Raw genomic sequence first — 13,265 nt, 5'->3', positions numbered from 1 at the left:
ATTAAAAAAAAAAAAAAAATCAATTATAGGCTAGTCTGTTTCTCTCGGATCGTAGGACTTGACAGGGCAGTTTCCGTGAACTGAGAAAAATTCTAAACTATATATGAACTTTCGTAAGAAATTGGAAACTTTTTTTTAGAATCATTCAAACTTCTGCAAGCAGGAAAAGAGCGAAGAAGTTGAGGTCGAAAAAAGTTTTCCAGACCTTATTTTGGCAGTGATTTTAAAAAGGTTTGTTAATTTAGCCATGGATCATCTGGCCATGGTTTATTATAAATCTGGCTATAAGTCCGAAAAGTTTTGCTTTCTTGTAAAAAATATTCCTAGTTCATATTTCTTTCTTTTTTACAATCGAAGCTTGAGTATCAACTAATAGCGAATTGTATCTTATGGAGTTTTTTTGAATTTCTTCCTGCAGCGCAAAGCTGCGGCAAAAAATTTTGATCCGAACTCTAAAATATTTTCTTGTAGAATCACACAACTTAGAGCACAAAGTGAAATTCGGTCAAACTTAAAAAAAAAAAAATATCACAGCTGCGTGAACCCAGGATTGCCACGAGTACAGTTGCCAATTTACAAGTGCCCCCCCCCCAATAAGCCAGAACGAGTCGTAAGTCACTTTGTCGGGATAAAAATTTCTATGAATGCTTTTGTTCCTGTATTAGCTTTAAAAAACTGCAGAAAATTGCTTTATATTACAAAATACCATCACAAAATCGAATTATTTCACTGGCCTTAGATTCCAAAGACCATCATTGAGATAATGTAGGTTTTCAACGCCAATACCTTTGTTAATTTTTAGTCTGAAAAGAAAAAGAAATCAATAGTACAAATAAACTTTTGGGCCTTTCAGATTTTTTCGAAAAGTGTTTGAATCACTAAAGTCAATAATGTCAGCAGTTGTAGTCATTAGGAGTAACACTTCTTATTAATTTTATACATAATTTTGGCATCGAAAGTAGAATGCTTATATTGAATTCTATGACCCCTCCGTACCAAACAGGTTTTTCTGGTAGTCCTATTCTACAGGGGTATTACACCTTTCAAAGAGATTTACGCAATTTATAGTTCAAGGTATATACATGTTTTTTTTTACCATATATTGAATTCTACAACGCCCCCGTACCAAACAGGTTTTTCTGGTAGTTCTATTCTACTGGTCAGTACACCTTTGCCAAGAGGAACGATTATAACATGATTGGTGATTAGGCTTTTAATAAAACGATTAGTTTTCTTTACAATTAATATTAGTAAGAGAATTGAATTCAAAGAGAATATTTTTTTTTTATTTGAAAGGATATTAGTGGAGAAAAAAAATGAATGGTGCATTTATATTATTGGAGATTAATGGTGGAACCGACAGCAGCAGCAGCAGCGATATACGAGTACCTAATGTAGCTGTGGAAATAAATGCTGGTTGTAGAATATGTCTTTAATGGGACGCTATGTATGCTAGATACGTGATATCATTAAGCAAATTTAAGCAGGAGGAGCAGCTTTGTTTTGCTGGAAAAGTAAATATTTTCCATATAAATAAACTTCGGTCAGCATTAGATGTTCTATCGAAATATATTGATGAGAACAAAATGCATCAGTGAATATTATTATTGTAATTGTGATCAATAAAACTGTTTTTAAATCAATGGTATTTTTTTTTCTTTCTATAGTATACTAGCATATATTTTATATAGTAGAAAAAAGAAATTATGGTCAGTCTTAAGTTGATGGTGAGAAAGTTATGACTAAAAAAAAATGGACAGTTTTTAGAAAGTTAAAATCATGAGGAATCTAGTTATTATTGACGAATGTTTAGTTCTAGACGATAATTTTCTAGGTTTGTCTATTCAAAGGAAGATATTTTATCGAGGAATTCTTGTCGATATAATGAAAACTGATTCTCCATCATTAGACTATTGCATGGAGCTTCGATAATGTGGTCCAACGGCCTTTATATAGTTTATTGATATATTGATTACGACACAACAAAAGGATATTGTGGATATGCTTTTGAACATTAGTTTAAAAATTGTGGACTTTTTTTTCTTGGTAAAGATTGTGCTCAAGGAGGATTTACTCCTCTCTCTCTCTCTCTCAGACAATTGTTTTTTGTTGCTAGCTCAGTTTTATTCTGGCGGTGAGAGGGTCAATACATGACAGAATATTCCATACATGTCCATTATGTATGTATAGACAGAGCCGTTGATCATCATGTGAGACTTGCAAAATAATTGATGAGTATGATGAAAAGTGTAGATTGTATAACCCGTGTAAAGTGCTTTGAGGGTATGCTGTAATAATTAAAAATTTTACTTTCTTTCTGAAGGATGTCTGTGACTCTCTTCCTCTAGGTCACCTATGTTCTAACTGCCATTATTAAAAATTTAATCAGTGTGAGAATACATATCCCGGTATGATTGGAAAGAATCCTGACCTTGATTTTAGTTTACTGGTACGAGATTGGTCTCGTCGGGGTTTTAGATTGTTCTGGGAGGAGGAACCGGGTCAACGATTCAACTGTTGGAACAACAAAAGAATATCGTTTTTACGTCATCGTTGTGAAGACACTGGGTGTTATGATTATATACCCACTGATTTTTATTTTGCTGTGACGGAATGTGATTCGACACTTGAGGACACTGTTTGTGAAATTGCTTCAAATAGGCAAACTGAAACATGTGAATTCTATAGAATGAATGAGAATAGTATCATTGACTATACAAAGAGATTTGACAAGAGTGAAGTTACACTCTACTGTAAAAAATGTGACCCTAATATTACACTAAATCAAGATTAATACACTGTTAATTCAGATAATCTACTTACGTTACTTTTTGTCAACAAATACGTAGTAGTAGTAGTGGATGAAATCTAAAGAGTAGAAAAGTTGTTTTATCATGTATTTAAAATTTTTTATATTAATAAACAATTTCAAATACATCTTTAGAACATTTTATGCTCAGGGCACTAAAATCAATGTTAAATACACTTGTAAGTCTATTATCCACTAGAAAGTCGTTCAATCGAGATAGGTCAACGTAGATGTCGAGAAACTGCTTGCAGGTGTAGCCACGACATCTGAACATGAAAAAGAGTAGTGCATGAAAGCCACATGTCATAGTCGTTAAATACTGTACTCTTTGTTGATTTTGAATAATGCTTTTCCCCCTGCTTTCAATAAAGTTGCTGATGTATGGAGCATAGAATTTATACGATAGGCCAAGAGGATCAAAAAATTCAATATTCTTTGCTGTTTGAAAGATGCATAACCAATGACCGGTCTTCAAAGTCGATGGACTGCTATTAACAATGATTAGGGTATTGTTAACACTTGGAATTTTTTCAATGAAGTCCAAAGGTATGCAATAGGACTTGTACTGGTACATGTATGGATCCATAGTAAATACGTTGATTATTTGGTTTGTGTTCATGGTGCTAGGTCTAGTAGAACACTGCCGTCGGGTGTGATTTCCCAATAGGTTTCAAATTTACTCAGTGATATTAGCGTGATACTCTCAGTCAGAGAATTGGCAAATGTACACTCTAAACGTACATTCCCTGTTCGTACTCTGGTCATATCTTGCATGCCTGACAAATCTAAAACATTAGCCCCATGATTTTTTGAAAAGATTGAATTTGTTAATCCATTTTCAAATAGTTGAGAGTCATGATCTAGGGATTGCATGGTCAACTTGTACAGAGTTCTATAAGATTTTTTGTCAAATGATAGAGTGTACAGTGGAATACCATTTACTTTGCACACGAGGCTATATAGATCGAAAAAATTAAAATCATGGGGGGATTCAGTCCAGGATCCAAAGGCACTGCCACTCTTCACAAAGGCCAAAGCCAATTTTGATGGGATTTCTCCATTGATAAATGATGAATCGCTATAGCTACGAGAGCCGGTCGCAATGTGACGTTGATTGGTGATAGTATGGGGGACAAGAAGTTTAATGTTGTTACCATTGGCTCTTATCTTCTCCACTGCCAATGCAACAGAGCTCATAACTTGTTGTTTTCGGACGTGGAGAATTGCCGATGTGATAATGAAATTTGCATCGGGTGCTGCAGGAAGTATTTTTCTCAAAGTGAAATTCGATGGGGCCACCTGTAACTTTATGTCAATCTTGACATTGGGGGGTAGCCATTGGGATATATTGAATATCTCGTGACTTAACTTTCCAACCAACTGATACTCCTGGATCAGAGCTAGAGTCAAAAAATCATCACAATCCACACCTGATTGATGTTCATAGCTCAATTATTGTCTTCTCATCTCCTTGTGCGTCTTTGGTGTCATCATTAAAAACTGCCCGTAGCTTGCATAGTTGGATTAATTCTTGCTAGTGCTCACCAATGTTCCATTAATAAATACATTAATTTGTTTGAATAGGTTGTGTAGAATACAGTTTTCATAGGAGAGACCCTCGCCGGTATTTGGAGTTGTATTATCTGACTTTTTTTTCACCGCAACATTTAAATCAATACATGTTGACGACAAATCAATGAAATAGTCTTCATTGGAAAATATTTTAAAGTGTATATTTTCTGAGTGGGGTTGTTGGGGGTGAAATATTTCATAGTAGCCATACTTGACACAGACATCAACATTTTCAGCATTGAATAGATTCAATGAGGAACTAATTGATGGATATGATTCCCTGTGGGGGAGATAAGTCATCTTAAGAGAAGACCCACCCGCCCAGAGTCTCCGGCTGGTGACCCAAAAATTTAAAAAACACACAGAGACGACAGACACAAAGAGACGAATCCCACACAGAGAGGACAAACACACAGAAACGACACATAGATACGACACACGCACAGAGACGATCCAAACACAGAGTCAACACACACAGAGAGATGAGACACACACACAGATATGACAAACATACATAGAGACGACACACACAAAGAGACGTCACACACACACACACACAGATACGAAACACACATAGAGACAACACACACATAGAGACAACACACACACACACAGAGACAACAAACACACAGAGACGACAAACATACACACAGAGACGACACACTCAAAGTGACGACTGACACAGAGAGACGACACACACACACAGACGACACACCCACAGAGACGACACACATAGAGAGACGACACACACACAGAGAATACAAACTAATATTTACTAATTATAAATAAAGACGACATACACACACAGAGACTACAAACCCACAGAGACGACATACAAAAAGAGACTAATCACACAAAGAGAGGAAAAACACACAGACATGACACAGAGAGACGACACATGCCTATAGACGATACACACACACAGTGTCAACACACACAGCTATCATAGACACTCAAACAGCACAGACAAAACTCTACGGTAGGCGACACACACAAGGGAAATGTCACACACACACAGATACGAAACACACATAGAGACGACCAAAAACTCTAAAACCCACACACACACACAGAGACAACATCCACACAGAGACGACACACTCAAAGAGACGACTAACACCTAGAGACGACACACACACAGAGACGGCAAACACGCAGAGACGACACAGATAGAGAGACGACACACACACAGAGACGACACACTCAAAGTGACGACTTACACATAGAGACGACACACACACAGAGACGACAAACACACAGATAGACGACACTCAAACAGAGACGACACACATACAGAGACAACACACACAGATAGACTAAACACACACAGAAACGACACACTCACAGAGAGTACAAACACACAGACACGACACACACACACATAGACGACACACACAGATAGACAACACAGACATAGAGATGACAGACACACAGATACAAATTGAGACAATATTTGGGGGCACCCACCCGCCCAGAGTCTCCGGCTGGTGACCCAAAAATTTAAAAAACACACAGAGAAGACAGACACAAAGAGACGAATCACACACAGAGAGGACAAACACACAGAAACGACACATAGAGACGACACATACACAGAGACGATACACACACACAGTCAACACACACAGAGAGATGAGACACACACACAGAAATGACAAACACACATAGAGACGACACACACAAAGAGACGTCACACACACACACAGATACTAAACACACAGAGAGACAACACACACATAGAGACAACGCACATACACACACAGACAACATCCACACAGAGACAACAAACACACACACAGAGACGACACACTCAAAGTGACGACTTACCCATAGAGACGACCCACACACAGAGACGACAAACACACAGAGACGACACACATAGAGAGACGACACACACAGAGACGAAACACTCAAAGTGACGACTTATACATAGAGACGACACACACACACAGACGACAAACACACAGAGACGACAGACAAAAAGAGACGACTCACACACAGAGAGGACAAACACTCGGAAACGACACATAGAGACGACACATGCACAGAGACGATACACACACAGAGTCAACACACACACACAGAGAGACGAGACACGCAAAAACAAATAACAAAACACACATAGATATCACACACACAAAGAGACGACACACAAACATACAGATACGAAACACACATAGAGACGACACACACATAGAGACAACACACACACACACACAGAAAAAAACCACACCCACAAGACACACACACACACAGAGTCCACACACACAAAGATACGACTTACACATATAGACGACACAAACACAGAGACGACAAACACACAGAGATGACACAGATAGAGAGACGACACACACACAGAGACGACACACACAAAGAGACGACAAACACAAAGAGAAGACACACACACAGAGACGACACACACAGAGAGACGACACTCAAACAGAGACTACAAACACACATATAAAAAAAACACACAGAGACTACAAACAAACCGAGACTATACACGCACAGAGTGGACAAACACACAGAAACGACACACACACACAGAGACGACACACACACACAGAGTCCACACACACACACAGAGGACAAACACACAGATACAAAACACCCACAGAGACGACACACACACACAGAGTCCACTCACACACACAGAGGACAAACACACAGAGACGACAGACACAAAGAGACGAATCACACACAGAGATTAAAAACACACAGAAAAGACACATAGAGACTACACATGCACAGAGACGAAACACACACACAGATTAAACACATACATAGACTACAATCACACACACATGACACACACACACAAACACAGACACGACACACACAGAGAGACACCACAGACACAGATACGACACACATATAGAGACGACACCACATAGAGAGACGACGCGCACGCAGAGACGACAAACATACAGAGACAACACACACACACAGATACGAAACACCCACAGAGACGACACATTCACAGAGACGACACACACACACAGAGTCCACTCGAACAGAGAGAGGACAAACACACAGAGACGACAGACACAAAGAGACGAATCACTTGCCTTTCCTTGGCACCTTTCCAAACGAGCGGGGATTCCCCACAGATTCCTACACATTGTAAAAAAAGTCACCATCACTAAAAATCCACGTTTTCAACCAGACTGTTTTTTGACACGACACACAAACAGAGTCATAGTGAGAGATATATCCAAAAAGTTGGGTTAATCTAGGTTCACTTAGAGTGGCGCGCCACTCTAAGTGAACCTAGATTAACCCAACTTTTGGATATCTCTCTCACTATGACTCTGTTTGTGTGTCGTGTCAAAAACCAGTCTGGTTGAAAACGTGGAGTTTTCGTGCTGGTCACTTTTTTGCAATGTGTAGGAATCAGTGGGGAATCCCCGCTCGTTTGGAAAGGTGCCAAGGAAAGGCAAGTGATTCGTCTCTTTGTGTCTGTCATCTCTGTGTGTTTGTCCTCTCTGTGTGTGTGTCGTCTCTGTGCATGTATCGTCTCTGTGGGTGTTTCGTATCTGTGTGTGTGTGTTTTCTCTGTGTGTTTGTCGTCTCTGTGTGCGTGTCGTCTCTCTCTGTGTTGTCGTCTCTGTGTGTGTGTCGTCTCTGTGTCTGTGTTGTCTCTATGTGTGTGTCGTCTCTGTGTATGTGTGTGTGTGTGTCGTTTCTGTGTGCTTGTCGTCTCTGTGTGTGTTGACTCTGTGTGTGTGTATCGTCTCTGTGCATGTGTCGTCTCTATGTGTCGTTTCTGTGTGTTTGTCCTCTCTGTGTGTGATTCGTCTCTTTGTGTCTGTCGTCTCTGTGTGTTCGTCCTCTGTGTGTATGAGTGGACTCTGTGTGTGTGTGTCGTCTCTGTGGGTGTTTTGTATCTGTGTGTTTGTCCTCTGTGTGTGTGAGTGTACTCTCTGTGTGTGTGTGTACTCTCTGTGTGTTTGTAATCTCTGTGAGTGTGTCGTCGCTTTGTGTGTTTAGTATCTGTGTGTGTGTTGTCTCTGTGTGTTTGTCGTCTCTGTTTGCGTGTCGTCTCTGTGTGTTTGTCGTCTCTGTGTGTGTGTTGTCTCTATGTGTAAGTCGTCACTTTGAGTGTGTCGTCTCTGTGTGTGTGTGTCGTCTCTGTGTGTATCGTGTGTCTGTGTGTGTGTGTGTTGTATCTATGTGTTTGTCGTCTCTTTGTGTGTGTCGTTTCTGTGTGTGTGTGTCGTCTCTGTGTGTGTGTCGTCTCTATGTGTGTTTTGTCATTTCTGTGTGCGTGTCTAGTCTCTCTGTGTGTGTGTTGACTCTGTGTGTGTGTCTCGTCTCTGTGCAAGTGTCGTCTCTATGTGTCGGTTATGTGTGTTTGTCCTCTCTGTGTGTGAGTCGTCTCTTTTTTTATGCCGTCTCTGTGTGTGTGTCATCTCTGTGTGTATGTTGTCTCTCTGTATAAGTCGTCTCTTTGAGTGTGTCGTCTCTGTGTGTGTGTCGTCTCTCTGTGTGTTTGTCGTCTCTGTGTGTGTGTCGTCTCTATGGGTAAGTCGTCACTTTGAGTGTGTCGTCTCTGTGTGTGTGTTTGTTGTCTCTGTGTGGATGTTGTCTCTGTGTGTGTGTGCGTTGTCTCTATGTGTGTTTCGTATCTGTGTGTGTGTGTGACGTCTCTTTGTGTGTGTCGTCTCTATGTGTGTTTGTCTCATCTCTCTGTGTGTGTTGACTCTGTGTGTGTGTATCGTCTCTGTGTATATGTCGTCTCTATGTGTCTTTTCTGTGTGTTTGTCCTCTCTGTGTGTGATTCGTCTCTTTGTGTCTGTCGTGTCTGTGTGTTTTTTTAAATTTTTGGGTGGCCAGCCGGAGACTCTAGGCGGTTGGGTGCCCTCAAATATTGTCTCAAGGTGTATCTGTGTGTGTCATCTCTCTGTGTGTGTCGTCTCTATGTGTGTGTCGTATCTGTGTGTGTGTGGCGTTTCTGTGTGTTTGTCATCTCTGTGCGTGTGTCGTTGCTTTGTGTGTTTCGTCTCTGTGTGTGTGTTGTCTCTGTGTGTTTGTCGTCTCTGTTTGCGTGTCGTCTCTCTATGTGTGTCGTCTCTGTGTGTTTGTCGTCTCTGTGTGTGTGTCGTCTCTCTATGTGTGTCGTCTCTGTGTGTTTGTCGTCTTTGTATGTATGTCGTCTCTTTTTGTTAGTCGTTTCTTTGTGTGTGTATTCTCTCTGTGTGTGTGTCGTCTCTGTGTGGTTTTTGTCTCTGTGTGTGTTGTGTCTATTTTTTTGTCTTATGTCTGTTTGTTTCGAATATGTGTGTGTGTGACGTCTCTTTGTTTGGGTCGTCTCTCTGTGTGTTTTTTCATTTATTTGTTAGTGTATCTTCTCTCTGTGTGTGTTGACTATGTGTGTGTGTCTAGTCTATGTGCATGTGTCGTGTCTGTGTGTTTGTCCTCTCTGTGTGTGATTCGTCTCTTTTTGTCTGTCGTCTCTGTGTGTTTGTCGTCTCTGTGTGTGTGTCGTCTCTATGTATAAGTCTTCACTTTGAGTGTTTCGTCTCTGTGTGTGTGTCGTCTCTGTGTGTGTGTCGTCTCTCTATGTTTGTCGTCTCTGTGTGTGTGTCGTCTCTATGTGTAAGTCGTCACTTTGATTGTGTCGTCTCTGTGTGTGTGTTTGTCGTCTCTGTGTGGATGTTGTCTCTGTGTGTGTGTTGTCTCTATGTGTGTGTTGTCTCTATGTGTGTTTCGTATCTGTGTGTGTGTGTGACGTCTCTGTGTGTGTGTCGTCTCTATGTGTGTTTGTCATTTCTGTGTGTGTCTCATCTCTCTGTGTGTGTTGACTCTGTGTGTGTGTATCGTCTTTGTGTATGTGTCGTCTCTATGTGTCGTTTCTGTGTGTTTGTCCTCTCTGTGTGTGATTCGTCTCTTTGTGTCTGTCGTCTCTGTGTGTTTTTTAAATTTTTGGGTCACCTGCCGGAGACTCTGGGCGGGTGGGTCTTCTCTTAAGATGACTTATCTACCCCACAAGGAATCACATCCATCAATCAGTTCCTAATTGAATTTATTCAATCCTAAAAATTATGATGTCAGTCTCAAGTATGGCTACTATGAAAAATTTAACCCCTAACAACTCATCTCAGGCAACATCCACTTCAAATTATTTTCCAATAAAGACTCTTTCCTTGATTTGTCGTCAACATTTATTGATTTAAATGTTGTGGTGAACAAAAGGTCAGATTATACAACTCCAAATGCTGGCAATGGTCTCTCCTATAAACACTATATTCTACACAATCTATTCAAACAAATAAAGTTATTCATTAATGGAAGATTGGTGAGCAATATCAATAATTTATCCAACTATGTAATTTAAATACAATTTATGATGATGACGCCAAAGGAGTACAAGGAGATGAGAGGACAATCATTGGGCTATGAATATAGAACAGGTGTTGATACTGACGATGAGTTTACTACTGCAGTGACCCAGGAGTATCATCTAGTTGGAAAATTAAATCATGAGATATTCAACATATCCCAATGGCTACCCCCCAATGTCAAGATTGACATAAAGTTACAGATGGCCCCATCGAATTTCATTTTGAGAAAAACACTTCCTGCAGCACCCGATGCAAATTCCATTATCACATCGACAATTCTCCACGTCCGAAAACAACAAGTTATGAGCTCTGTTGCATTGGCAGTGGAAAAGCTAAGAGCCAATTGTAACAACATTTAACTTCTTGTCCCCCCATACTATCACCAATCAACGTCAAATTGCCACCGGCTCTCGTAGCTATACCGATTCATCATTTATCAATGGAGAAATCCCATCAAAATTGGCTTTGGCCTTTGTGAAGAGTGTTAGTGCCGTTGGATCCTGGACTGAATCCACTCATGATTTTAATTTTTTAGGTCTATCTAGCCTTGTGTGCAAAGTTAATGGTAGTCCACTGTAGACTCTATCGTTTGACAAAAAATCATATATAAATCTGTACTAGTTGACAATGCAATCCCTAGATCATGACTCTAAACTATTTGAAAATTGAGTAACTGAGTCGATATTTTCAAAAAATAATGGGGTTATTTTTTTGGACTTTTCAGTCATTCAAGATATGACCCTAGTATGAACTGGTAATATATTTGTAGATTGTGAATTTGCCGATGATCTGGCCGAGAGTATCACGCTAGTATCACTGAGTCAATTTGAAACTTATTGGGAAGTCACGCCCGACGGCAGTGTTCTAGTAGACCTAGCACCATGAACACAAACCAAATAATCAACGTATTTAGTATGGATCCATACATGTCCCAGTACAAGTCCTATTGCATACCCTCGGACTTCATTGAAAAAATTCCAAGTGTTAACAATACCCTAATCATTGTTAATAGCAGTCCATCGACTTTGAAGACCGGTTATTGGCTATGCATCTTTCAAACAGCGAAGAATATTGAATTTTTTGATCCTTTTGGCCTATCATATAAATTTTACGCACCGTACCTTAGCAAATGGACTAACAGCAGGGGGAAGACCAATATTAAAAATCGACGTCTTGAGCATGATGGAGCGATTAAAGTATGCTGCGGTCTTGCGCTACTCTTGTTTCAGCTCCGATTCCGCTGCCACTCCTGAAAGCAGCTTATCGATGTATGCGTTTATTAACCTCGATCTAACGAAGTTCTTTGGTTGAATCTAATAGAAAGGTTTTTTAAGATTGGTTTTATTGTCCTAATAATAAAATGTTACAAAGATGTATGTGAAATTGTTTATTAATAAAAAAAAAATTTATATACGTGATAAAACAACTTTTCTACTCTTTAGATTTCATCCACTACTACTAGGTATTTGTCGACAACAACTAGTGCAGGTAGATTATCTTAATTCACAGTGTACTGATCCTGATGTAGTGCAATGTCAGGGTCACTTTTTCTACAGTAGAGTGTGACTTCACTCTTTTTATATCTCTTTGTTTAGTCAATGACACTATTCTCATTCATTCTATAGAATTCACATGTTTCAATTTGCCTATTTGAAGCAATTTCACTAACAGTGTCCTCAAGTGTCGAATCACATTCCGTCACAGCCAAATAAAAATCAGTGGGTTTATAATCATAACACCCAGTGTCTTCACAACGATGACGTAGAAACCATTTTCTCTTGTTGTTCCAACAGTTGAATCGTTGACCTGGTTCCTCCTCCCAGAACAATCTAAAACCACGACGATACCAATATCGTACCAATAAACTAAAATCACGGTTAGGATTCTTTCCAATCATACCGGGATATGTACTCTCCCACTGCTTACATTTATCATAATGACAATTGGAGCATAGGTAACCTCTAGGATGAGAGTCGCACACCTCTTCAAGACAGGAATTACAACCTTTAATTTGTACAGCATATCCTCTATGCAATTTACACGGGTTGCATAATCTACACTTGTTATGATAATCCTCAATCATTGTGCAAGTCTCACATGATGACCAGCTGCCCAGTGAGTACATACATAACGGATATGTATGGAACATTTTGTCATGTGTTGACACTCTCACTACCACAATGAAACTGAGCTAGCAACAAAAAAAAAATTGTCTGAGAGAGAGAGAGAGGAGTAAATCATCCTTGAGCACCATCTTTCTTATGAAAAAAAAGTCCTAAATTTTTAAACTAATGTTTAAAAGCATATCCACAATATCCTTTTGTCGTGTCGTGATCAATATATCAATAAATTGTGTAAATGCATTTGGACCACGATATAGAAGATTCATACAATAGTCTAATGATGGAGAATCAGTTTTCATTATATCGAAAAGCATTCCTCGAGAAAATATCTTCCTTTGAATAGACAACTCTAGAAAATCATCGTCTAGAACTAAACGTTTTTCCATAAGAACTAGATTCCTCATGATTCGATCTTTC

At 39.5% G+C, this 13,265-nt stretch overlaps 1 protein-coding gene across 2 annotated transcripts in view; it reads right to left on the bottom strand.

Annotated features, from left to right (window-relative positions):
* Positions 1-676: 676 nt before the first annotated feature.
* MCTS1 (malignant T-cell-amplified sequence 1 homolog) overlaps positions 677-13,265 on the bottom strand; it is a 126,903-nt gene continuing 114,314 nt past the window's right edge. For both annotated transcript variants that reach the window (XM_089088920.1, XM_089088919.1), the window contains exon 6: positions 677-803. In XM_089088920.1, coding sequence (XP_088945046.1) covers positions 722-803 — 82 coding nt within the window. In that variant the 3' untranslated portion in view covers positions 677-721. The remainder of the gene's footprint in view (positions 804-13,265) is intronic.

The sequence above is a fragment of the Artemia sp. Qi Xiang Cuo genome, chromosome 5 (genome assembly GCF_049724085.1).
Source record: "Artemia sp. Qi Xiang Cuo chromosome 5, ASM4972408v1, whole genome shotgun sequence".
Lineage (NCBI taxonomy): Eukaryota > Metazoa > Arthropoda > Branchiopoda > Anostraca > Artemiidae > Artemia > Artemia sp. Qi Xiang Cuo.
Note: the sequence above shows the minus strand (reverse complement) of the source record. Positions and strands in the feature narration are given on the sequence as shown.